The sequence below is a fragment of the Epinephelus moara genome, chromosome 22 (genome assembly GCF_006386435.1).
Source record: "Epinephelus moara isolate mb chromosome 22, YSFRI_EMoa_1.0, whole genome shotgun sequence".
Classification (NCBI taxonomy): domain Eukaryota; kingdom Metazoa; phylum Chordata; class Actinopteri; order Perciformes; family Serranidae; genus Epinephelus; species Epinephelus moara.
Genome location: NC_065527.1, coordinates 9217612 through 9244846, shown reverse-complemented (window position 1 = coordinate 9244846; position 27235 = coordinate 9217612). Strand labels below are relative to the sequence as shown.

Genomic DNA, 27235 nt, shown 5'->3' with positions numbered 1-27235 from the left:
AAAATTATAACATTCAAAGGCAATAAAGTGTATTGAAGTGAGTGACATTTTTTTTATTTGACAGCAGAGCATTACTAAAACTTTCTATTATCCAGGGGCGTAAATATAGACAGTGCAGGGCCAGGCAGGGTGGTTGCACAGGGGCCCATGAGGTGAGGGGGCCCATCAAGAGAGTGGGCCCTCCTTAAATATATGCAGGGCAGAAAACTGGGCTTGAATCGCCACTTTAGATATATGCCTGTGTTTAAAGGAAAACTCTAATTAAATAATATAGAGATAATATTCCCAAGAACCAGATTCAAACTGTGTGTTAAATTGACAGTGGTGCATTCAAAGTATGATCCTATAACAGGGGTATTTAATTCAAATGTAAAGAGATTACTAAAATTTTCTCCCAACAAAGGTCGAAACCTCTTAATGTCAAAATTGCGTCCTAAAGCTCAGTGGTTCTCAACCAGGGGTCCGTGGACCACAAGGGGTCTTTGAAGGAGCTCCAGGCGGTCCCCAGAAAAATAATAATTTACTGTCACCATTCGTAACTCACTATAGAAGTGAGGTGAATGTGAGTAAAAGTCATTAGAGAGACTATTCTGATCATAGATTTCACTTTCCTCCTCTCTCCTCAACTCTAAAATTCTGGTCTTAGTAATAGTTTAAGGTTCCTTGACACAAAAAGGTTTGAGAAGCATTGCTATAGCCTACCCCTATGTCCATCCAATAAAATCACCAACATACATTTCAATACCATTATAACAATATTTAGTTTTCAGAGTAGAACGCTTTAAAGGTTCAGTATGCAGTTCTGGAGAAAGATCGCTGAGTCTCATCTCCAGGTCGTCAAATAATGACAACCTTGGATAAGTGGTCGACCTGAACCACCAACCCTAAGCGTCAATATTTTATTACCTGGGAATGAGACTCAACAATCAACTACCTTTCTCCAGAATTACATACTACAGCTTTAGCATACAGACACATTGAACTTGTAAGGCACTTTTGTGGAAAAATTATAGGTATCCTAACCATAAATAAAAACAGTCCTAGCACAATAAACATCAGGTTTACATTTAAAGTATAAAAAAACAAGACAGAATCTTCTGAATAAAATAAGTTTTAAAAGTGCCTCTTTTAGAAACAGAGCTTTCTCCTTATTTATCATTATTATTACTATTTATTTAGGTTTATTTTCTTTCCTAAAGAGAAAAATGGGCCTGTGTTTGTCCTGTGACCGTCAAGGCAGCTAAATACGAGGTCAAGACCAAATCTAACATAAAAAAAATCAAGTCACAAATTAAGGCCAATGTCAAGCCCAAGTCCTAAAACTTGTGTTTCAGTCCTACACAAGTCATTCTGCTTTGAATGCCTTTTAAATTTTGTATTTATTACTTTCAAATAAACATTCAAAAAGAAACCCATTCCAGTGTGTCATGGTGTGATACTCCTGCACATTATGCATGTCGCTGATTTTTGTTGACCACAGTCACTGGGCCGTCCTTAAAGGCATCACATTCATGACGAGTCTGAGTCCAAGTCACGTGACTCGCAACCACACCATGGCATATTAACTTGAACACATACAGTACATGCTGGTTACAATAACTGCATCACAAAGTGAATTGGTTAATTAATACCTGTAACTTCAGCTAACTAACTACTAATTTCTTACCACTTTCACAATATTACTTCATCTATTCAATCCTGAGAGGTAAAAATATGTATATTTTAAATTATAACATATAATAAATCATAATTTAAATGTATTTAATGTGATATATAGTCAATGAAAAAACATTTCCCTCATACACAGACAGTCACAAGTTAGACAATGCTCTTCAAATTTATTTGTAAAGTAAGTTTCTGTCCACAGTTACAACCAACTGAAAACATTTCCAGCACCAGCAGATGCGTACTTTAACTCAGGGTATAAGATTGCTTCAGAGAGAGATTTCAGTGGGAGTTAACAGGTGACTAAATGCTAACTTCTAAAAGACAATTTGAAAGGTATATTGACTGTATATTAAAGGCACATTAGGTTTGAAGAGACCAAATTTGATCATGTACAAACAATCAAAAGCTATTTTCCTGGGTAAAATCCTGACTCTATGCAAATGTATTTCCTCGTCTAAGCAAAAGATCTATCATCATTTTAAAAGTTCATATTTACAGAATAACTAAAGAATATCACCCTGGTTATGTAAGCACATCAACTGAGCAAACTTCATTTGATCTGTTGATAATGTAATTCAAACCAGGATGCACACATCGATGTAATCAAGACCTGCAGATGAATAATTGCTCAAGTTAAACCCCCTATATTTTATAGTGTTTACCAGCAATAAACCAGCATTAAATCTGTACTGTGAAGTACTGTAAAAAAGATATTCAGATAAAGACGGTGACTCAAGTAATAACCAGCAAGAATAAAGGAGGCCGTCAGCATCATGGACAGACAAGGGAAATACTAAAGGAAAAACTTGAATTAAAGAGAGGTGAAACACATCAAATGCAGAGGCTTCCATGCACCAGGGCTCACTGAAATGTTTGGTGAGGTAACGTCCAGTGTGTTGGATTTAGGAGGATACATTGACAAAAAAAGAATTTAATATAATAAGTATGTTTTCAAAGATTAGGGTCAGTCATGATTTAACGTCGGTCCCTGTAGTTAGCAGCAATACGTCACAGTATCATCTGCATAAAATTGAAAGTCTGTGTTGGGAAATTTTAAATTGAAACAGTTAAATTGTAATAAAAAAGGTAACAATCAAAAAATAATAATGCTGTAGTAACTACAAGTGGAGAGTGTATTGCAAGATTGCCTATTTTGGCATAACCATAACTAGGACAGACAAGCAAACAGCGGGAGAACAAAAGTGGATTCCCATATAAGGGGAATGTCCAGTGAGAGTTCAAAACGATGTGTCAAAAGTGGTCCATTAAATCAGCTTCAAGTTCAGGACCTGCAAATTGTCTAGTGTCTAAATTTGAGGGCTTTCTGCACCTCTGAGACTGTAACCGGATTAAAACTGAAGGCTGGCTTACTGTCACGTGACCGTCACACCAAACAGTAGGGGAATTTTCAAGACTAATGTTGAGAGAATCAAGCAAGGAACCATTCAAAGTTTAACCCCTGTCAGTAAAACTCAAAACTTTGAAAGCCTTCCAGGAAGGGGAAGCCTTGAGGACTTTAAATGTGAAATAAGAGAAGAGGAAATGCTGACTTTTATTAATAGTAACTTAACAATAAAAAAAGCACAAAGCAGAAGGAGCTGAACATTGTAAATTAATAAAAACTTTTCTTTTTAAAGAAGAGACATGACTTCACTGTTTAGCTGATGGATGTACTGCTGTGGAAAGTATCGTATATTATCATGAATTAATCCAAGTATGGAGGAGATGCTGAGACTACCATTGAGGTCTGTAAAGGCTGCTCTATTTGAGAATTACAGTATGTCAGGGCTAAGCACCAACCTCTTTGCAGACTTCTAGCCAAAGCAATGTGTATGGTGAATCCCAGACACTTGAAACACAAAAAATATCATATCAGAATAAACTATATTTGACTTCATTCTGACAAAAATGTGTGCCATGAACACAAGAAAGCAAATACTAATTGAAATGCAAACAAAATAAATAATACAATAAACTAATGCTGGCCAAAGAATATGCTGGGTCAAAGGGAAGGCCACATACAGGAAGAGAAATTAAATCATGGTGTGATTTGTAGTCACCAAGAGTCAAAACCTTAATTATGGCAGAAGGTGCTACATCAAATATATAAATCGCATATTAAAGTATTACACAAAAGCTGTAGTTAGTAAAAACTGTCTTACCGTTCATTTTCACATCATCATTCAAACAATCTCTTGCTCTTTGTACACAGATGATTCCCAGACCTGCCATGAATAAGTACTTTCCTCCATCCAATGATTCTGTTGAACACTTGGGTTTAGCTCAATGGGAGGTAGGCTATTTGTTGTCCAAGTACTAAGCTTAGATAAAAGTTATTGCTTCATCATCGAGGTGCCACATCTTCAAATAACCTGAAGCCTGCGCGATAAAATATCAACTTTAACTTAAAGGATAATTCTAATTAAGTCCAACCTGGGTTTTATTTTGGTAGTTTTGGCCACCATTCATATCCTTAATAAATAGACTTTACTCTTCAAGTTAACTGCTGAGATCTGGCAAAATGGAGGCCTGACAGGGTAAGACACTCAGAAGACCTAAAACAGAGACCTGAAAGTGGCTCGTACCTGAGTCTTTAAGACCAAACCCAACTACAGCTGACTGGCACTCCAAATCTGAGACTGGAACTTGACCTGAGCCCTGAAGCTATATTTATGGTTTACATACCCATTCTCATTTCCAGGTCGTCCAATACTGATGCTTTGTCATGCCCCTTGGCGTCTCATAGCGACGCACAGGGCGCATCGATGTGACACACAGCTGAAACACATTGTAACATGTGTTAAATGTTGTGAAACGGTGGCTGTTAGGTTTAGGCAACAAACCTACTTGGTAAGGTGTACAAAAAAGCTTATTATGTTTTGGGTTAAAATACGTTTGTTGCATAACGTAAAAGCGTCATGTGAGTGATATCAGTGCGCAACAACCAATGTAAATTACGTAAATGTTACGTTAAAACAACACTGATCTTTGGTTTCTCGTGGGACACAAACAGCTGTCTCCTGGGTGAAAGTCCAGTTTTGTTTGACTGTCTCTGCTTATTTTTTTTTGCTCTTTAAACTACATCAGCACTCTCAGCACAAAGTATTGTCGCGATTGGCTGACAATGAAGTTAGCTGAAAGCCTGATGCCTTTCATAATGACACCAAAGGGTGCCTTTAGTGTCAATATAACACACAAAAGGGCGTGACAAAAGGGTGTGACAAAGCGACGTTAAAGTATTTGACAAACTGGAAATGAGAACGAGTTGGCTTTACCCTCGCTTTGATAATAATTGGCTATAACTGTTTTTTCCGCTATTTCCTCTAGGCATCTACTTGGACAGCTGACCCTCACAGACCCAGAAGATTGGCACAGTTGGAGAGAGGAATCTCTAATAAAATATATTTGAAAATAACCAAACATGAACTCAAACCAATACACAAAAAAATGGCCTAAAACCCAATATCTTGGATGGACCTGCCAGGTTCGGTGCTGGTAGCAGAATTCTTGTAATCACATGAACCGATCTGGTTGTAAACAAGGTTACCAGGTTAGCGTTTGGAAGAGAAGACAAGGGTGAAGGGTAACATTATTACCCAAACTTTATAAAACATGACCGTTGTAAACCATCTATGACAGTTCAATGACCAAAGTCTTGGTCTTGGTTGTTGTGTGCACAGTTGGCACCAACATTTCAGGTGTGTTCCCTTTTGGCTTTACCCTTCCGATTTTCTGTACCAATGTTCCCAGATCTCAGCAAATTTCTTGATCATAACTGTAAGAAACCCAAGCAGTAATAAACCTTAATTACCCTGTCCACAGTCCGTCAACATCACAACAGCAGTGATAACACACTGTACTTCACTGTATCTGCAATGTGCCTAAAGACAAGACAATCACGATGTCTTAACCAAGAAAGGCTCATATCTGTAATGAAAGTAAACAGCAGGTGCGCTAACCATGTTCATGTTGAGAGTACCACAAGAAACAAGTAAACCACAAGTCCATTCAGTTCCTATAAAGCTGTAAAGTTAGAACTTTTCAGTCATCAGTTGTACAGCCAGTGATATTCTCATGCTTCCTTGTGTCCTTTCCAATGTATGTCATTTCATTTCAATGCCTCTACATTAAAAATGGATTAGGAGTTAGTAACAGAAGTTTTAATCCGCAGTTCTACAGCTTATTTTATGTGCAATGCAATTGTGTCAGCTACTTGTTCATTATGCTACTACACTGTAGAGCTGGAGCCTCTCACATGACCAACAATCAGCCAAGTTCCCCACAGAGTGGACTAATATCAAAATTGTAACAGATTAGGCATTATGGAGCACAGAGTTCTCTAAAGTGAAGTCATACTGAAAATTAGCTAGGTTGTAGTTTATGTCCCGGGACAGCAGCACGTCAGGAATCAGGGGGAGCCCCGTCTGCATGGCCAGGACGTGGGGAGCCAAAGTGAAGGGGACGTCCCCGAGCAGATCTGGGAGAGTAGAAGCAGCTTCCACTGATGAGGTCCCTGAGCAGGTCCCTGCTGTTGGCGCTGCTGTGGGGAAAGCTACAGGGTACTTTATGTCAGTGGGAGGGGCTGGAGCCTTACAGGAGGGCTGTGAGGAAAAGGAGACACAAAGTTAATGATAGTAGTTTTACATACACATTTACAGTTCTTTTTTTTCTAGCACAAGTGTTGACGTTTTTGTAGCGAACCTAAAGCTTCCTGTCAACAGCTAGATGTTAGCCGTTAGCTGCAAGTTAAACTGATAAAGCGACGCTGTGAAACATGAGGAATTATTCTCTGTGAGCGGGACTCGAATAACAGCTCTACAGTTCATATATTAATAACATTTGCAGGTCACAGTGCTGCTCCATGGTCACACAATGCAACAAAATGGTCTCAGTCTGAACATACCTGCACATACAGAAACACACTTTGTGTTCCAACACCCATACTACCAGGCTATATAGTATTCCAGACAAGATTTAGTATGGTCCCAATACATAGTATGTCAAATGCAGTATGCCAGAAATACCAGGATGTTCTACTAAATCTGGTTTTAACCTGTAATATGCAAGCCAGCATGCTTCTCTGGCTATTCAGACCCACAATCCTTGGCGCAGCAGAAGATACGTCAGCTTGACAACTGATTGACAGTTGATCGACAGCTCTCAGAAGTCGCAATGATGGATGACAGCGCATTCAAGTGACTGGTGACCAGTCGAATAGTAATAACAGAAGTATTAATTGTTTAAATGAATAAACTAATCATAAAGTTACCAACGATTAACGACATAGCAATGACATAGAAATGCAGATATAATTTTACTGCCGTGAATATGTTAGAATCTACAATCTATGCAGTTATAATTTAAAAGTTAAACTACATACATTGCAGAGTAACAACATCAGTAGTCTCTTGGTTGACCTCCATCTCTTGCAAACTCGATGAACGCTGTTTTGTTTCATCTCCAAGGTAACGGATATATGGGCAAGAGGGTCAAAGTTCAGGATGTAATTTTATAAGACAGTAGTATGTCCCGATTGTGTGTGTACTTTGTAAGAGCAGCTGCAGTACCTACTGAAAATATAAAGTTGTAGTAAAAATGATGCAATTCAGAAGGCACCCACACACTTCCCCTGCTCACACTATCACCCAGGAAAGAGTGGTCTGGTGCGGCTGGGGAGTATGTGTAACTTGTCATGTTTGTGAGAAGGAGAGAACCAAAACACCAAAGCGAGTCTCATGCTAGTAGCTTAAAATAATGGCGTGACAATTTGTACTCGATGTTCGCATCATTTTATACATCCCACATGAAACAAGCCATGATACATCGAGTATGACTAATATATCACCCACCACTATCCTAATATTGTAATATGGCATATTAAGTGTTGTCTTTTCCTGGTTTTGTGTGCGTATGTTGTTCTTAAGCTTCAGTTAAGAGCTTTTAGAAGTTAGCGTCAATGTACATGAGGATATTTTTAACCTGTTTTGATAATAACCCCCCACTGTTAGTTACTGCCATAGTCTCATGTTGGGAACACTGCTTTTCATGTGTCTATGTTTGAGTTTGTGTTTTGACCACGTAGGCTTTGAAGGGAGGTTATAATGCTGCTGCATCTCAGTGCTTCCTGTTGCACCATGTGATTAAAACTGGAGGGATGAGCCACTCGCTAACTGTGTGACATGTGGTCTCTCCAGGATGCCATATGGACCAAATGTGTGCACACACACACAGAGACACACACACACACACCACTGTGCCCAAAAATGTCCTTAATTAGAAACTGAGCAATTAGCACTGAAGTCTTAAGGCTCATACGTGTATGTAACAATAATCAGGAGGCCAGCGGAGCTCTTTGGAGGCTTCTAACTCTGCTCAGTTTTACAGCCAGCGTGGTGAATGGTCGTGGCACATTCTGGCACGCTGGCTCAGCCCGAGCCCCCAGCACCTGTCAACATCACAGCAGTGGAGATTGTTCTATGACCCATGCGGGGCAAGGCCAGCTGGGATGCTACTGGTCTCAGAGCTGAATCACTCAGTGTGTGTACGAAAAAACAAGACTTCCTGGCAGTTTCCTGTGATAAAACAATATGTATTCTTCCTCTTGTTGCTCTGATTATTGAGCTCCACAATGCTGATTACAGTGCCACAGGGTAAACTTCATATCACCAACTGAGAACCTCAACACGCTCACCCTTGATGGCTGCACTATGACGTTTGTTGATGGTTGTGTGAGGTTCATGGTCTGTATCTTCCTCCTCTGTTCTTCAACTGTCTCACCTGTACAAGAAACAATGGCAGAGAGAAGTCACTAAAATATGTATTAAAGGAACAAGATGTCATTGAAACAAATCATCATTAAAACAAACTTCAGCTCAGCTCTTTGGTTATCAAACCTTAATCATGCTAGTTGTTTTTCCTACTGCACTGAAATACATGGATACCAGCTGCTGCTTGCAAAGTGTCAGAATATGTGAAACACTGTGCTAAATTTTGAAAGCAGGCAGACAACAAATAACTTAAAGTGACATACATACAAAACACTGCTAAAATCTGAAACGATTACTGATAACTGATAGAAAGGTTCTCAAATATGTAGATTTGCTGCTTTGATTTTGTCACCTCGTTACTTTCTGACCTTTTATTGACAGAACGATTAATTCTTCGGAAAACAGTTAACAAATTAATCAATATTTGAACATTTGTAAGTTGCAGCCCTAGTTTGACCCTTCAAAGCTCCCATACATATGGAAATATGGAAGTGACTAGAACTGAAATTCGTCGATTAAACAGAATATTCATTTCAGCTTTTTTAATGAGCAATTTTTGGGTAGAACAACTTTTGGTCTGACAAAATAAGCAATTTGAAGACGTCCCTCTGGCCCTCAGGATATTGTGATGAGCATTTCTATTTTTTGATATTTTATAGACTTTAAAAACTATTTTAACTTTAGTCTTCCTGTATCGTGACAGTTAAAGTGACAGTTCATCCCCCAAAATCAAAAATACGTCAGTCCCCTCCTCCATGAGTAGATGCGTGCTTCCCTCTGCAAGGTGATGCCGTTGGTGGGTGTAGTTCGGTAGAAAGAAAATAGTTCCTACATGAAACTGCTTATCACAAGGTGTTTGGATTTTCTCAAGTAACCGGGTCATGATTTCTGGAAAGAGACATTGCTGTGGAGTTTTTCAAATGTATTTTTTGGCACTTTGAGCACCATATCTCCAACACTCCGCAACTCACACCAAAACAATCTACATTGATGAATAGCACAAGCAGTGAAGGGTAAAATATCTACTTTTGATTTTGGGGTGAACTGTCCCTTTAAGTGATTCCCCTAGATTTTTTTCCTATGGAAAAGCCTCTGAAAAATACCTAATACTACCACGGTACATCACAGTACATTCAAAGTATTAACATTGGTAATAATTACCCTGGAAATCCAGAGTTCTCGCGAGAGCACAATTTGAATTTGCTCAGCGAGTCACTCTGGCAATCAGTAATGATGCTCATTACCTATGCCCATGAAACCGAGCTGCACCAATCACATCGGTGTATCTGATATAGGCGGGCCAGAGGCGAGCTAAACAGATGACGACAGCGCTGCGACAACGAAGTCCGGAATCAGTCAGTAAACATTGCAAGATGGCTACGGATGAACACCAGTTGTTTGAAACGGCTTTGGCCGCTACAATGAACGAGTTAGACTTGGCTTTTTCTCTAAAAGAGGAACAGAAGACGGCGCTCGAATCTTTCCTTTGCAAGAAGGACGTTTTTGCTGTTTTGCCGATCGGATACGGCAAGAGTCTAATCTACCAGTTAGCTCTGCTGGTAGCTAAGCTCTGGATACGTCACCCCGTGTATTGTTCTGATTGATCGTAGTGTTATCCAATTGTGTGCAGTGATATTTACAAATGCATGCTTGGTGCCGCCCCTCGAGTTGGGCCATTTGCATTACTCATAGCCAGACCCTAAATCTTTCTAGATTTGGGTCTGGATTTCCAGGCTAGGTAATGATAATAATGATCAGAAATTATCCATATATCAATTTTTTTTTCAGAAATGGGTGATATTGCCTGCTTCATTTCTGATAAAAGACACTTTGCTGGCCAAACTGTACACTCACAGACCTGCAACACAAGACCATGCCGATTTCTCTGACCTCTCCCTTTAATATACAGTAACCTCTTACCAGCTCTTACAGTCTATACTTGATCTTAAATTTCTAAAGTTCGTAATTCCAGCTTTCTCCTGATAGCAGCAACACTTAAAGACTGATTGACCATGCTAGCAGTGTAGCTATGGGGATGGCGATGTCGGCTAATCCACCACTTTAGACAAAAGAATATTCGAAAAGATTGCCATGCAGAGGGTCACCAGCATGTCAGCTTCACTTATCAAGTCAAATATCTTCACCTCTACTGAATGAATGTTACAAAAGTGATTCTCAGGTGATGTTTCTAATCACTTTTGGTGACTGCCCTAACTGCTGCACCATGAGGATGATGTCTGGTTCACAGTGAAATGTCTTGCCAGCTATGCAGAGACATTTATGTTCCCATAAGACAAATTGTTGCAACTACTGAGATGATGTCATAAAATCTTACAAGTAGCTGAACATACTGAACTTTGTGCTTACACCATCCTCATAACAAAACACGGTAATACTGCCGAACACATCCTGTAACTCACTCTTCAGATCACAGATACAGTAACCAGCACAATTTAATTCATAAAGACAGCTAAATAAATACAAACAAAAGTTTTCCATCAGTATTTTAGCCCCATAGAGCCACTAGCATGACTGAAACATCACACAAGAAAATAGATGTTGTGCTGATTAATGATGTTTTTCCTTCAGCACACAGCAGGTCAATGAGGGGGATTATTTGTTCTGTACAAGTGGTTTTCTGGTCACATTAATGGATTAAGAAGCATTAGGACTGCTGAGAGTGAGCAAACACTATTTCACTGTATTAAGTATTCTGACGTGAAGTTTATGCTTCCAAATCTGAGCAGTTTTATATTGGCCCTCATTTTGCTTTAATCCTGTGATTACACACACCTGTGGTTGGCTGCTTAGTGTTCACATTAACACAACATCTCAACTACATCTAAAACATGTTAGCAAAACAAGATACAGATGTGCCAGGACATAGAAATAAATTCAGCTGGACTGTCATTTATTCTTAGTGCTCGTCCCTACCTATTTTAAGGTTATGCTGGGGGCCTGGCAGCAGCCTGCTGTCACTGAGCCAATTAATTAGATCTCCCTCGTGAAGTGGCTGAAACAACGTGCGAGTGGAGGCACTGATGGGAGGAGAAAGTGAAAAGGTAATACTGTTATCCTTGTCTTCCTCTCCTGGGCCAAACTGACTTTGTCCGCAGAGTGAAATCATTCACACTGATGTCATTGTGTCTGATCTCAGCACCATGTGTCTCCACGGCAGCTGATGCAGGAGGAGTGCTCTCCTCAGGGATTTAACGATCTCTAAAGCGCTCTATTTGTGTGCATAGATAGATCATATCTTCAATCATCTGATCCACCCTCAGCTTAGGAAAAGTTTCTCACAAGCTGTCTGCCATGTTTACTCTCATTGCTGCCGCAGGTGTTTTTCCCACATGAAAAGATAACTGTGAGGTTAAAATACTGATGGTGTTTGTTCAACAGGGAATTACTCATAGATTGTTGTATGAATAAAAAGGACGACAATTTGTAAATCATTTGTGTCATGTGGATTTTATCTCTTTCAAAATAAACTTAAAAATCTGCTCATTATAGTCTTGCATAGCCAGACCTATCTCACTCTGTGCCAGTGCTGGAGGAACATCTACCTGAACCCAACATAATTCCACACCAAGGGAAAAAACACTTGGGTTGTTTGTATTTATTTAAACCAACTGCAGTTGTTTCGGGGAGCATTAAAGGAGAAGTCCGGTATTTTGCACTTCGAGCCCCATTTCTGGGTTGTTTATGATGAAATAGAGTGGTTAACACCAAAATAGTGACGATTGCTCATTTTCTGAGAATTTGGCTTTCCCCTGCCTGGCTTAACACTGCTGCCTATGGCCATGTGTGAATCTGTCCTAAAGCCACCCTTTGTTTTTCAAAGCGATGAAAGTCACACAGTGGTCAGTGGTGTTCGTTGATGTTCTGACATAAAAATCATAGCAAACTGTGGTTTCCGTGATGATTTATTTGACATTTTGTGTAACCCATTGGTTTTCTATAGGAAGCCTCATTGTCCGTTGGTTGTAATTCACCACCAGAAACAGAAAGGGGGTTGTTTACGACAAGGTTGTGGTCATTGTAGTCTTTTAGCTCAACGAAAGTGCCGGCTCGACACTGCTGTGTGCGCTCCTCAGGGTTCCTACACATTTGGAATTTCAAAATTCCATACTTTTCCATACCCTAATTTCCAGACTTCTCTGCGTTTTTTTTTTTGTTTGTTTAGTTTTTTTCTTTCAGAGAATATGCAACATCTGAGTAAATATATCAGTGTATCATATTTCACATCATATTTAATTATTCTTAATAGGCGATTGTAGCCAAGTACCATAATGGCATGCAAATAAAAACTCAGGTAAGTTCAATGTCTGGGCTGAGGCAAAAAGATTGGGACTCTGGGTGCAAGCGATGCAGTAACGAGACGTCTGTGTTTTTTCCTTTCACGTGGCTCAGAATCGCCTTCTCCCCCATGTTGGCGATGTCAAACGATTTCACACAAAGCTTGCATCTAGCTCTGTGTGTGAATTGGGAATCCTTGGCCAACCAGTATTTATATACGGTATTGTCAAGCCATCCATCCAAAAACTTGCATCTACCCATTGTGAACCACGTGAAACTCGTCTTCTTGTCGAAGGTGCAGTGTTGGAGTGAAACTTGATACCTGGGGGGCTGGAGGAGGGTCATGGGGCAGCGGACTGGACATACCACTTGTCAATCAGGTAAAAGGGGCGGTATGTTTTCTGAGACGTTTGCTCTCACACAAACTGTGCTTGGCCCGGCATAAAACACAGTCTGGATTGATTAAATTAATTTTGTAAATACCTAATTTTCTATTTTAGAAAACAGTATTTTAGAACAGTGTTAATAGTCTGGAAACATAAATATTTTTTCCATACTTTATTTTTCATTTTCCATACTTTTTAATACCTGGAAATTGATCAAATTTATTTCCATACTTTTCCATACTTTCCATACTTGCGTAGGAACCCTGGCTCCTGGAGGATGAACGAGAATGAACAAAAAAGTTTTGTAGTAAGTTTAAACAACTGCACAATGGATTACTCGCTTGTAAACAACCTTTGCAGTACAATGCATTTGAACACAACGCCAACCTTCTTCTTCTGCTTCTTCTCTGTGTCCCATTACATTGCAATGGTTTTCTGCTGGTTGGCGACACCCACGTAAAGGAGCATTATCACCATCAAGTGGGCTGGAGTGTATAACATTTCGGGGTCAAATGAATGATTAAGCGGAAGTTTACACTCGGGTGTGAGGCAGCTGAAAAAATAGTTCCACAATCGAGATGAATAGTGAAAACACGGATGGAAACCACAGTTTGCTACGACTTTTATGTCAGAACATCAACGAACACCACTGACCACTCAGTGAGTTTCATGGCTTTGAAAACGAACGTTCAGGGTGGTTTTAGGACAGGTTCACACATGGCCATAGGCAGCAGTGTTAAGCCAGGCAGGGAAAAGCCAAATTCTCTGAAAATGAGCAATCGTCACTATTTTGGTCTTAGCCACTCTATTTCATCATAAACAACCCAGAAATGGGGCTCAAAGTGCAAAATACAGGATTTCTCCTTTAAGGCCAGGATGCAGCGATGGTGCCATTGCCAAACAGTGTCAGGAGCGACCTTGTTTTCATGGAGAGGTGCCACTGGCATTAAAATGGCTGCTGTTGTTTCGGGTTCCCACAGTCATGGAAAACCTGGTGAAGTCATGGAATTTTACAATCACATCATCCAGGCCTGGAAAAGTTATGGAATTGTGTTGTTTATAATGAAATTGTTACAATAATTCTCCATGGATAAACCTTCCACTAAATATTAGATAACAGCAAATTAACTTTCTGTAGCTGTCGACTAAAGGTAGCTCAGATATACGTCGGTGTGTGATGTTTAGAATAGAATACGTTTTGTCACTCGGTTCGTCTCTCTCTTCCGTATGCCAGCTAGCTGAAGTTATGTTTGAATAGAGTTTGACTCTGACATGTTTGAAAAGTGCGGGGAAGTGGGGCAAGAAAAAAAATCTTTATTATGGGTCCTTGAAAAGTCGTGGAACAGTTTGGCAGTTCTACGTCTGTTCATACTGCCTTTTAAGAGATCCTTAGTCACCACTCTGTGCAAAAAATACATAGAGGGAGCTATTATTACCAGAGGCAAAATAAACATGACTAAATAAGACTTTACATTTATGGAAAAACTCACACTACAACATTTTAAAGTCTCCTCAAGCTCCAGTGAAACCTCAGGTGACCCTAGTTGATCGAGCTGTATTTGGGATGCCGTATCACTGTTGACTTGCCTGAGTTAATATTTCACCGGCATGTTGCTAATTTTAAGGCCATCCTTGATAAGAGGATATGACTAAACAGTAAACAGAGAGTGAGCTCAGTTGGTTGCATCAATCTGAAAACGAAAGTCTGGCTCTGACACTTGTTCTCTTCTGCCAAAAATAACATGCAGCTCCTGACCATCTGTGTCAGCTCCACCAGCTCCTCCAATTAAAGCTACGACGAGGATAAACGGCAAATAAAAATAATGCACTTCTCTAGGAAACGGAGTAAGATAAAGTTTTATTTAGGATGAACCTTGATCCGTGTGGATTGCTGTGGTTTTAGGTTAAAACAGATGGCTTGGAAATACTAAAATGGGAGGATGTACAATGAGTTGAAACTAAAGCAATGTCAAATAACAGGAACTACTAACCAAATATTATAATAATAATCGTCTTGTACACATTTGTTTCATTGTTACACTGCCAATGTATCTGCCAATAAAACTTATTTTCAGGGGTTGCAGTGTTGCAGATTTAGGCATGACATCAATAAGCAAGGAAAAAAGGACAAATGAATCTTGACAACTGAACCTCATCCTCTCCTTAACTGGATGGAGTTTGCAAAGTCATTGCAGAGATAGCTCAGATTTCCTTATGTGATCTAATTATGCAATTTCAGTCATGTGATGACAGATGGCTGTACATAGGGTCATCTCGAGATACCTTAATGATATGAACCATGAGACGCAAGTAAGAGGAGCTTGAGTTGTTTTTTTTGTTGATCAAACTACTGTTTCCCACATCAAGAAAAAACTCTGTTCCAGAAAATGTTTTTATGTGTGTCAAAGTCACAGTAAGGCAATTGTTAGATGTGTGATATTTGAGATTTTGTCACACAGGAAAGCATGATCATGAGACAAGGAGCAAAAAAGTAAACCACCACAAACTTCCTGCCAGAATACTTCCTTTTGTATCGCTCCCTTCACAGGCACAACCCATCTGTAGCCCTCAACATCTCAATCAACCATTTGTTTTCCATTTGTTCATATTTATGAAGCACTTCATCATCTGTAATATTCTGACTCTCATCAACTGAAAACCAGCTAGCACCCAGCTGCATTCACATTTACAGTTTCTGGGTTAAAACTTAAACTTTACTAGAAGGCTCATTTATAATTAACCAAACTATTCACTGGTTTTGCATCATTAATGATCTTTGAAGTGACTCTGCCATGTGGCTGACCAGCTCCCCACACACTGCATCATATATGAGGAACATGAGGAGGATTACACCAACCTCCATTCAAATTACATCACTTTACCAATGCCTTACTTAAAGGCAATAGTAGATAGAAAATACTGCCAGTCTTTAAGCTGTAATACATCAAAACAACCATCTAAATGACCATCCAAACTAAAAAAAAAAGGTTCCCATCATCATACCACTACTTGTGTATACAATCACACACACATAACTGATACTTGGTGCTTTAAATGTATGGAAAATTAAAGACACATATATGGTGTACCAGTTTCATATAAGACTGTGTTTCTCACCAATGATGACAAAGCCTCCATCTATTTCTTTGTCGGATGATGACTTCTTTGAGTCCTTACGGAGTCCAAGGAAACTGAACATGATTATGCTTCTGTCAACAGAGGAAACGAAAGTTAAGACACAGTGTCATGGCGATATGTGAGCTGGCAGCATCTGTTTGATTAAGCTGAGGTGGCATTTCAGTTATGGAGACATTAGTTACGCTCAGAGCTAACTGCCTGGAGACAAATGCTTCAGCACTAACGTTACATGTAGGATGCATAAGAGTAACGGAAAGAGAAAGCTTCATCTGAATAGTTGAACATATGTTTGCAACTCAAGAAACCGCACAGTATTACATATTCAGTTTTAACTAAATCAACGTAGGCAACTGCTGTCATCCACTAAATTCGCTGTATAACGTTATTCCTAACTGTTGAGTTCTAGAAAGTGATAATAAATGTCTTACTGTAGTTGTGCCTTGTCACGAGGTTTAAAATTCGGTCATAAATCAGTTCATAGTTCCAGTTACTTTGTTTCCTTTCGGTTAATGTCAGATAGCACGGTCCCGCTAACTGTTAGCTTAGCTTAGCTATCGTAAACCACAGGATATAAGCCGATTAATGTTCCGTCCGTATCTTTTCCGTGCGAGAGGTGCAATATCATCCGTGTTGCTGATTGTTGTGTTATGGACGCTGACGTCACCGGCCGCAATATCGTCCGTGTCCGTGTCTGTTCGTGTAGAAACTGTAAAAGCTACATACAAAGTGTTGCTCGCAGCAACATGTAGCGGAACTGTCCATGGGTGTTTCCGGGGAATGGTTTGTTAGAGTACACCGGATGTGTCAGGAAAAAAACGTTGGAAGCGTTCGATTTTAAGCCCCGCGTTTACCGCTATTACAACCGTCGGGTTTTTTCAGTGTAAATGTACATACCCGCCCGCGTGGGGTTGCATGTGATACAAAAATATTGTGCTAAACATTTCCCGCGCGATATTGCTTTGTCCAGAGTTTAGTATCGCCATAACAGCTAAAAGTGTAAGATGGCAGGCATACTGGACGTCCCGAAACCAAGAATAACCTGCGCTTTGCTGTCGCAGTACATCAACAGACCGGTCTGCTTCGTCGGGCGGGTTGAAAAGGTCAGTAGTGTTTCAGCTAGCTTGGGTGAAAATGTTGTTTTAGTTGTTTCAAGAGTGGGTAACTTGTTATGGCTAAACGTCACTAACATGGAGTGCCTCTTCGCCAGGTTCACCCGACAGGAAGAACGTTCACAGTCTCGGATGGAGAAGGACAGATTGCAACAGTTGAACTTAATGACCCTGTGAGTAACGTGACACCTTAACCTTATTTTCCAGTTAGCCTACATGTTAAACCACGTTCTGTAGAAACATTAGAATATATATTATAATTGCAGACAAGCCTGAAACAATTGCTGCTGTTTAAGCTAGTGCTAAGATAGTGGTAACTATTGAAACTAGACAGTCTGAGGTATCTATTGGTACCAACCATGTCATGCTAGCTTATCCAGAAGAGGGTTAAGTAATACTCCAAAGTTAGGCTAAATTTTGGCGAGAGGAAAAGTGTCATGGCCATTTACAAATGGGTCCTTTGAACTCTCACCTTAATATATCTGAATTAAATTGGATCTGAAGATACCCACAAGTCTCCGCTTAACTTGAAATGTTCTGTTCCTTACAGTCAATGTAAAGCCATACACCGATCAGCCAAAGCTTTAACAGGTGAAGTGAATAACTTTGATCAAGTCATAACAATGCAATGTTCTACTGGGAAAACTTGGGTGGATGCCACTTGACAGGTACCATGCACCCAAACATGGTTGCAGACCAAACACCCCCAACAACAGCAGTACCCCCTAGTGCCAGCAACCCCCTTAGGACAGTGCACCATGCTACACTGCACAAATGGAATGGAGTGGCCCTTTGTGACAAAGAGCTCAAGGTGTCAAACTGGTCTCCAAATTCCCCAGATCCCAATCTGATCGAGCATCTGTGGGACTTGCTGGTACCCCACCTCCCAGCCCACAAGACTCAAAGGATCTGTTGCCAACGCCCTGGTGCTGAATACCTCAGGACACCCCTCGAGAGGTTGAGGTTATTCACTTCACCTGTCAGTGGTTTTAATGTTTTGGCTGATCGCTGTAGATGTGTACATTAGAACAATATGTAAACCTGCTAAACATCGAGCTGACAACTAATTTTGGTGAACTTGGGACATGCAGTACAACAATGAATGTCCTGTCTGCACCCATGAGTTTGTTGCCCAGTGGAGTAGGCCTGAATTAGGTTACAAGATAATGATATTAAATCCAGTTGTATTTTTCCTCTAGCTTGAAGAAGAGCTGAGCGGTGTTGTGGAGGTGATTGGTATGGTGTCCAACAAAGGAGCAATAATGGCCACCACATACAACATGCTGCGAGAGGACAGGGGCATTCCCTTTGGTAGGTCCTCTTTATTATTAGATACATACAATACATGAATACAGCAGCATTAATCTGTGGTGATTTACATCGCTGTATGTTCTGTGCATTCATCCCACAGATTTAGAGCTGTATACTGAAGCCCTGAAAGTCATCCATGATTTCCCCCAGCACTACCCCTTTGAAGTGGCAGCAAGTGGATGAGGCTCACATGGGAAGTCACTAAAGATTGTCTTAAAGTTGAGTGTTGGTTTGTTTCGTGTGCCCAGTTTGTGTTGTCAGTAAAACAGAGTTGTACAAAAGAAATTCTTTAATACCAAGTATGTTCTGTCGGTCAAATTAAAACCTGTAAATCTCAAATCAAGTGGGAAGTTTGCCTTTTTTCCTTTTAACCAGAACAGCCTTTCCAATTGAGATCAGCTCATAATGGACAAAAAGAACTAAAATTAACATAAATGAAATTATTTGTCACTGGTTCATCCATCCATCCATTCTTTGCTTCATGTCCAGGTCTAGGACAAATTAATTCATTATATCATGAGGATATACTGCTGAGAAGAACCTAAAGTGATCTTAAAAAACAAATCTTACATTTTGTTCTTGATAATTGTCCTTACTGGTTTTCTATCACACTTTCATACTTTAAAAAATATGACTGTTTAAAGACTGACTGATGTCTTTATGCAGCAGAGTTAGTGCTGCCCACTTCATTCTCAAGCTGCATGAGCAGTTATGGGAAACACTATAACTGCAATCATGACCCAACTGCATAAACCATAATGGGCAGCAGGGGGCAGTATAACCAGAGAAGCCATCCCTGAGCCCAACACCCTGCAGAGAGGGGGAGAAAAATGTACTCACACATTTGTTCCGATGAACTGAACCCAGGCTGAGTTTTCCATATAGCCTGGTTCCCACCCTAATGAGGCAAAACATTGTCACAGCAGTGTCAAATATAAAAACTAAACAAATCATAAGCATCAGTTCTTCTGGTCATGACAGCTGTTGTCACTTGGAAGGGTTAATCAGTAAGTTTTCTTTCTCTCTGTGTTTGCAAGTTAAAAAATGAACTTATGAACAGAAGTTTGAGCTTGAGCATTAGTTTATTTTCATTTTGATAAAATTCAAAATTTGTATGAAATTATTCCACACTTACTGATGCATAACATGGCTAAAAATGGATCAGAGCCTAACGTACATCGTGTCCTTAAAGATGTATTTAAATAGCCATCTTGGGATAACTTGACTTTCTGACTTTCAAAGCAAAAAAATAAACAAATAAAATTACCTATTTACTGCTTAAAAAATAATTTAATAATACATTTTCCATTTCCAAATAGTCTCATTTCTTTTCTGAAAGCTAACTTAAACAGCATAAAACCAACTAAATAATGTTTAATATTTGGAATCTTTTAATATTTCCTTATTGGTGGATCAGTTTTTAAAAAATTCTGTTAAATGAAGGTAGTCTTAAAATAAAAGGACGACCAGCATAGTTTTGAGGAGCAAAAACAACAACAACAAAATTATCTAGATGAAGAAAGAGTTAAAATCTGCTAGCATCAAGTCACATATAATAAAACAAAATAAGTGTTTGGCAAAAAAAAAAAAAAAAACACCGAGAGATGGTGGTATGTCATATTCACAATATGGGGGAACATGATTCATTTTTTCTGATGTCAAATATTTATTTTAACTACACAAGATAAGTCAGCCTTTACTGAAACCTGTTTCCTGCACACCCTACCTGCATAAACCCAGTTGTTTAGGACAAGAATGTTGTTTCTATTTGACATTGCTAATACAAGTTCATAGCATCTCTTTGGAGTAATGGGCAAAATACATGAGACACAGCAGAGTGCATCCATGATAATCAATTAAAGCTGCTACACTGACCACAGAAGCTGCCTGTGTGGGCAACATGCTGTTCAACATTATTTTTACATGAGCGGTATTTATTTTAGGTCCGTCAACAGGTAAAAATTACATAGAACTGAGTAAATAGCATTTCTACACTGTGTTTAATGTCATTGCCTTATGGTAAAGTTGGACCACTGGCTCAACTTCCTAAGTATATGTTCTCATGACAACCAATGTGCACAGTTGTCCAGAAAGAGAGGGTATAGGTAACTCACCCACTGGCTCATCTAACCCCAGTCTACCCTACAATTAAAAAATATGATTCATTGATATCTGAGTACATGTGTGGGACACCTCCGTGGGAATGAAACCCTTGACCCTGACAGTGATGGAGCTCGGTCCAGCTCAATGAGCCACAGGATCACAGCATCATTGTTTAGGTTTTAGCACACTCTGCTGGTTCCAGATAGTCCAAAGAGCTACAGCCTCTGAGGGGTCTTTCAGTCTGGAAGTGGCACTGAAGGGATTTAGTACAGTGGTTCAGATTGGATCCCAAGTGACTTGCAAACATGTCAAGTTCGTAAAAAAATAACTTTATTTTCAAGTAGGTGAATTCTTGCACAGAGATTTAATTTTGACGTGCTGTTTCCTGCTGTAGAGTGACTGACTAACGGACAGCTACTTGACATAAACAGCTAACTAGCTCAATGACATGGCCAAACACAAGTATGACACTGAATGTATTAAACTGTGTGGACCTTGAACTGGTGACTAAGGAGAAATCTGGACCTCATGGCTGGACCAGTTGGGAGCCACTGTTTTAGTATGTACTTGTTAAAGTTAGGGGAATTTTGAGAGACAGATTTTAAGAGAGACATGGTCAGAAGTCATGCTGCAGAGGCCAATTAAGTTATCCTGACAAGTTCCAGAAACACCACATCCTACATTTTCCAACCAATGGCAGCCAAAGTTGTGACATCACGTCCGGGCTAGCCTCAATTCCACCAGCTTCTGTCACTCAGTGCAACCTTTCGTGCAGCGTTTGTTTCATCTGTCTTCCTGAGTGTGTTCCTGAGGTTTACAAACCCTACTCTAAGACACTGGGCTCAACTACAGCAATTGCTCTTAGAAACTGAAACCTTCATGAAGTTACATCATGATTCCTGAAAGACGTACGGCTCCCATGAAAGAAAGAAGTGCAGCAAAGCGGGGACCATTGAAATAAAATGAATAAATAATAAAAATAAAAATCATTCTGTCTCTATCATGCTTGTAACTTGGTTTTGTCCATATCCATATAACTTACCAACAGTCTCTTATGTCTCTCTAATGTCTTTATCCTTTGTTTTGTTGCTGTAATCTCTGCTGTCTGAAAGCCTTTACAGCATTTGCTGTTCTCTGTCCCTCCGTTAGTACAGACATGTCTGAGCTAGCTGCGACCCCTCCACTTGCTCATGGAGTCACCTACGTCTTTCAAACTGCTGTAACGAAGGCCCTCTGTTACAAATGTTTAGTCTCCAGGCCCAAACTAAGATAACCCCAAGGGTTTTTCTTTTAGACTTGAAATAGCTCCATCAGAGCTTCAGGAGACATTATGCAATGGCCAAACATACGCCCTATGAGACATTTACTGATCTGTTTTTGTGTCAGATCAATAGTGGTTATTTATCAGAATGGGACCTGATCCTGTCAGTTTGATTTTCTGGATTCTGTCAAATTGAATTTCCTTTACTGACCCAACATGATTTTGATCCTTTAGACCAGCGGTTTAAGCTTTGCCAGCAATCCCCATCCTGAGCAGTTTCCAAAACTCAAATTTGTTGTCTTCAAATATCAAATGTTTTGTCAAACCCAAATATTTAATTTTATTATAAGACAAAGGGAATCTGGGACTACAGAACGTTTGGCACTTTTGCCAAACAAAGTGACTTCAGTAACAAAGGACTAACTGATTAATTGATTGATTGGTTCATCCATCCATCCATCCATCCATCCATTTTCATCCACTTATCTGGGGCTGGGCTGCAGGGGCAACAGGCTGAGCAAGGTACCACTCCCCAGCAACGCTTTCCAGTTCCTCCTGGGGGATCCCGAGGCGTTCCCAGGCCAGATGAAATATGTCATTCCTCCAGCGTGTTCTGAGTCTGCCCCGGGGCCTCCAACTCGTTGGATACGCCCAGAAAACCTCTAATGGGAGGCGCCTGGAAGGCACCCTGATCAGATGCCTGAACCACCTCAACTGGCCTTTTTTGACACGAAGAAGCAATGACTTTACTTTGAGCTCCCTTCTGATGTCTGAGCTCCTCGCCCTATTTGTAAGGCTGAGCCCAGCCACCCTACGGAGGAAACTCATCTGGCTGCTTGTATCTGTGATCTCATTCTTTCGGTCTCTACCCAGAGCTCATGACCATAGGTGAGGGTTGGGATGTAGATGGACCAGTAAATCAAAGGCTTCACCTTCAGGCTCAGCTTCCTCTTCATCATGACAGTCCGTTGAAATGTCTGCATCATTAGCTTACGCTGTGCCAGACCACTTACCCATCTCACGCTCCATTTTACCCTCATTCATGAGCAACACCCCAAGATACTTGGGGCAGTAACTCCACCGGTTTCCAGCAGAGAACCATGGCCTCAGATTTGGAGGTGCTGACTCTCATCCTGTCCACTTCACACTCGGTTGCAAACCACCCTAGTGCATGCTGGAGGACACGGTGTGATGAAGCCAACAGAACCACATCATTTGCAAAGAACAGAGATGCAATTCTGAGGTCCCCAAAGCAGATCCCTTCCAGGGTTGGTTCAGCTCTCCTGAAACTGCATAGAAAGTCTGTTACAAAGGCAGCTATCATGAACATTTTTGTTCTAAAAAAGCTTCAAAAGCTCCTCATGCCTTTCTAACATCAGTGAGAACAACAGACAGCGAATGAAGAATTATTCAGATCATTCAGTCAATCTACAGTAGCCCAGAACGGACAAATCAAACACTGGCTCATGGCCCCACTGAAACAATTGTTGCCCCACCATCCATCCATCCATTTTCATAACCGCTTATCCTCTTGAGGGTCGCTGGGGGTCTGGAGCCTATCCCAGCTGACACTGGGTGAAAGGTGGGGTACACCCTGGACAGGTCACCAGTCTATCACAGGGCTGACACATAGAGACAGACAACCATTCACACTCACATTCACACCTACGGACAATTTAGAGTCACCAATTAACCTGCATGTCTTTGGACTGTGGGAGGAAGCTGGAGTACCTGGAGGAAACCCACGCTGACACAGGAGAACATGCAAACTCCACACAGAAGGGCTCCGTCCTGGGATCGAATCAGGAACACTTGCTGTGAGGCGACAGTGCTGACCACCACACCACCGTGCCGCCCCTTTGAGAAAACATTCATTTACATGCATTCAATTATACACATTAATTATAGATTTGTAAAATCTTATCCTGCAAAGTTCCCATTAATTACAGGTGTGGATGAAGGTAGTGTAAAAAGTGTCATATTTTCCTCTACAATACATCAAAAGAGATGTGAAGAAACATGAAGTCAGAATTAATCAACTGCTTCAAAACTATTGAAGTATGACGTTGTGAATTCATTAGGACTACTGTGTGTTCTTACCTCATAAAAAAAAACATTTTTGTTTCTTTTTATTTGATGTGGTTTGAAAGTTGTAAAGGCACATGTTGTTGGCTTTTCCTTTGAATATAAGTCTCAGAATCATTCAGTAAATATGTAATGTATTTGCCGTAACAAGTTGTTGGACAGGAAAAGGTATGAATCATTCGATTAATTTTCATTGGCGCATGTAATGTATCGGTATGTAACCTAACCCAATTTTTTCCGGAGCTCTGGTTTTGACAGGATTTTAATTTGTAAACCTCATCCTTCAGCAGAATGATGAATGCCAGCTGCGTTAGAATGGTGACATTTAATGTGATCAAGGAGGAAATGATCGCTGTGAAATATAGCTTTGTGGCAAACCAATGTATGGATGTGTATATCATTACCAAAGAGGCGGGGTGATAATGTCATCTGTTGAGAACTATATCCCGGACACATTCAGTCTGTTGAGAGGTGGGAGAGCCTGTAGCCTGGAGGAAGGCAGCTGCCATGTTCCAGCAAGTCGAGACACTGCCGTTAATGTTGCAGCATCTGCTCCATCTGCTTCCATCCACAGACACTATCACCTCTATCTCACACACTTTGTCATGGAAACATCTTCACTTTCTGCCACCGCTTATCCCTGTCAAATCCTCAGCACACACATTCATTCATTCCTTTTTTTTTTGTTTACATTGGCTCAGAAAACCAAAAGCTTGTGGTAATGAATCATTCATTTATGATGTTTAAGCCCGCATTTTATCCTGATACAAAATCTAAACATGTGCTTTAATCTTTAAAAACATATAGTGCTGAAACATTTAGTCAGTCAGTCAATCGACAAAAATGTAATTGACAACGATTTTGATAAGACAGATGCTATTTCCCCCCAAGTGTCTGCAGCCAACACTGCTATTTACACCTGGGTAAACACTCCTGGCTGTCCTAGCAACGTCAAAATATGACCTTAACATGACTGCGTTTATGTGTACAGTGTGCATTCAACAGCTTTATACATCCTAAAACTTAAAATAATAAACCAACTAAGTCTATAAGTATCAAGCAATTGTTGCCTCACACAGGACTCAAGCCTGCTGTGTGGAATTTGTGTGCATGACCCATCCACCCCCCCCGCCCCCAAATCTCAGGGCTCAATTATACCTGTGCAAAAAATAGATGCGTTCATTTCAACATTGTGATCGTCACATATTCCATGCATCACTCATACAAGGGTTCATATGATATCCAAGGAATTAGTGCCCCACGACTGACATCACACACTCAGTGTTAAGTTACAGAGGTGGTTTTGGAAAAGAAACGTGGCTGGGAGTCTTTACGTTTAGGTGAGTAAATGTATGTAGTTTAGGTTTAGGAGATAGACTGTATATAAAGATGGACGACATGACAGCTCCCAAAAAGTGAAGCCAAAACATTTTGGTCATTTCCTGGTGGCTGGCTACAGTATAGGTCATAAACCCTGCCTCTCCACGTTTGCTGATGGGAAAAAACTCCAAGTACACGTCAAAATAATTTTTCCCAGAGATGTTTTTTGTCTTTTTAGTTTGTTCTTATTACGCTGATGTGTTCAAGTGTTTGTTTTTCTGATAAGTTAGGTTATAACTAGTACTTTGATGTAAAAGTATTGAGGTCATGATCAACAGCTGTGTGTGCCAATCGGTATGCTCACTATCGGTGGCACTCCTCATAATTGGTCAGACAGGTATACAGGTGGGAAGTCTATATGGGTGAGCACTGCTGCGCAGACTCTGGCTTCAAATGACATCACCAGTGCAAGATGGCAGCAGCCCTATCTGGGATATTTTGGCTTCATTTTTGTACAATGGAGGTACAAAATGACTCAAAGTTCACACGGTTCCAAACATCGGTCTCCTGGTGAAAGTCCTATGTTTTGTGACCATCCACCAACCCTGACCTCCCTCTTGACAAGACTGCTTCCCTTTTTATTTTTTTTTTCACTTCTGTCAACGCATTGGTCATGTGAGCACAGCCTTCCAAAATACTTGGGTAATACACAAATGTATGGCTCATCATGATTACATAGGATATTAACAAATCTTGGTGCATTACTTTTCATAGGAAAACGTATAAGCAGTGCATGAGCACGGCTGAATCCAAATGTCTGGACTTCACCACATTTGCAGACTCGCGGACTTCCTGGGAAGTCTGGGAGTGCTGAGGGTTGAGGGGTGTTCAAATTCACAATTCAACCAGTCCACAAGGAGCCTCAAGTGGACTTCCTGCAGACTTCCAAGGAGTTCACGTTGGGTGCAGATTTAACTGATGTAATAACCCACAATTCATTGCAATACAGACATGACGTTGTGGTTTTCAACTGCCGAAAAAAAACAACGTATGAATGTGTAAAATAGTTATTGATTGTTAGGTCTATTGAAATGCTACTTGAATTGTGTAGGTCAGAAATAATATTCAACCACATCATGTTATAGATATATGTATCAGTACAGGCTGTAGAGGGACTGAAAATGCATTTCATTATTGCAACCTATCAGGCTGCGCAGTGAAATAGGCTAAAAACAATGGCCAAAAAAGAAGGTCTTCTAATGTCAGTAATGCCCAATTTATTGAGTTATAGTCCTGTCCTCATTTACATTTCTGGTTTTTAATGCGTGTAGCCTGTATGTTATATAGAGATGTATAATTAGCCTACATTTTTGTTCAGTCACAAAAAGGCTATACATGGGATTTATATCTTGTTATCTGCAGGAACAGATGAGTAGGCACTATTCATCAACTTATATGACATATATATGAATATGACAGCAGTGATAGTTAAACGTTTCCATAGCAACAAGTAAAACAGTCTTGAGGGTTGTCTGTCAGCTGCTTGCAGTCTCTGCCTTTGCAGACTTTACATGAAGATGGTAAATACGTCACACTACGTACAACTGAAGTCTGTGAGGGCTCAGTCTGTAAGTTCAGAGGGTGGACATGTGGATTCAACCAACAGCTTGTTCTGTGCATCTTTTATGTTGGCAAAATACATCGACTAGGTGGCACTAGAGGGCAGAGTCAAAAGTTATTGATTACCATAAACATGTCGACAGTGGAAACAGTCGTAATAATCTACCTGTT

General features: G+C 40.2%; 2 protein-coding genes across 3 annotated transcripts; one reads left to right on the top strand and one right to left on the bottom strand.

The window, feature by feature from the left end:
• Positions 1-1818: 1818 nt before the first annotated feature.
• On the bottom strand, positions 1819-17000 carry umad1 (UBAP1-MVB12-associated (UMA) domain containing 1). Of its 2 annotated transcripts, none has more exons than XM_050033875.1 (4): positions 16684-17000; positions 16235-16326; positions 8360-8445; positions 1819-6269 (listed from the first exon to the last, which is right to left on the bottom strand). In XM_050033875.1, exons 2-4 carry the CDS (start codon positions 16314-16316, stop codon positions 5982-5984), a joined length of 456 nt encoding a protein of 151 aa, XP_049889832.1. In that variant the 5' UTR covers positions 16317-16326; positions 16684-17000; the 3' UTR covers positions 1819-5981. The 2 variants fall into 2 exon arrangements, with proteins under 2 accessions (XP_049889832.1, XP_049889833.1); XM_050033876.1 differs by having other exon boundaries at positions 16235-16323.
• A 124-nt stretch (positions 17001-17124) lies between these two features.
• On the top strand, positions 17125-19014 carry rpa3 (replication protein A3). The gene is made up of 4 exons (XM_050033877.1): positions 17125-17355; positions 17463-17537; positions 18564-18675; positions 18776-19014. Exons 1-4 carry the CDS (start codon positions 17257-17259, stop codon positions 18856-18858), a joined length of 369 nt encoding a protein of 122 aa, XP_049889834.1. The 5' UTR covers positions 17125-17256; the 3' UTR covers positions 18859-19014.
• Positions 19015-27235: the final 8221 nt, after the last annotated feature.

Bases quoted from the DNA above. Each gene is read 5' to 3' on its own strand.
- umad1 (XM_050033875.1), bottom strand. From the start codon at position 16,316: ATGTTCAGTTTCCTTGGACTCCGTAAGGACTCAAAGAAGTCATCATCC. The intron at 8,446-16,234 runs GTGAGAAACACA...TTTCTTGTACAG, and splicing joins TGGAGGCTTTGTCATCATTG to GTGAGACAGTTGAAGAACAG. The intron at 6,270-8,359 runs GTGAGCGTGTTG...TTTTCCTCACAG, and splicing joins TCATAGTGCAGCCATCAAGG to CCCTCCTGTAAGGCTCCAGC.
- rpa3 (XM_050033877.1), top strand. From the start codon at position 17,257: ATGGCAGGCATACTGGACGTCCCGAAACCAAGAATAACCTGCGCTTTG. The intron at 17,538-18,563 runs GTGAGTAACGTG...TTTTTCCTCTAG, and splicing joins CAGTTGAACTTAATGACCCT to CTTGAAGAAGAGCTGAGCGG. The intron at 18,676-18,775 runs GTAGGTCCTCTT...TTCATCCCACAG, and splicing joins GGACAGGGGCATTCCCTTTG to ATTTAGAGCTGTATACTGAA.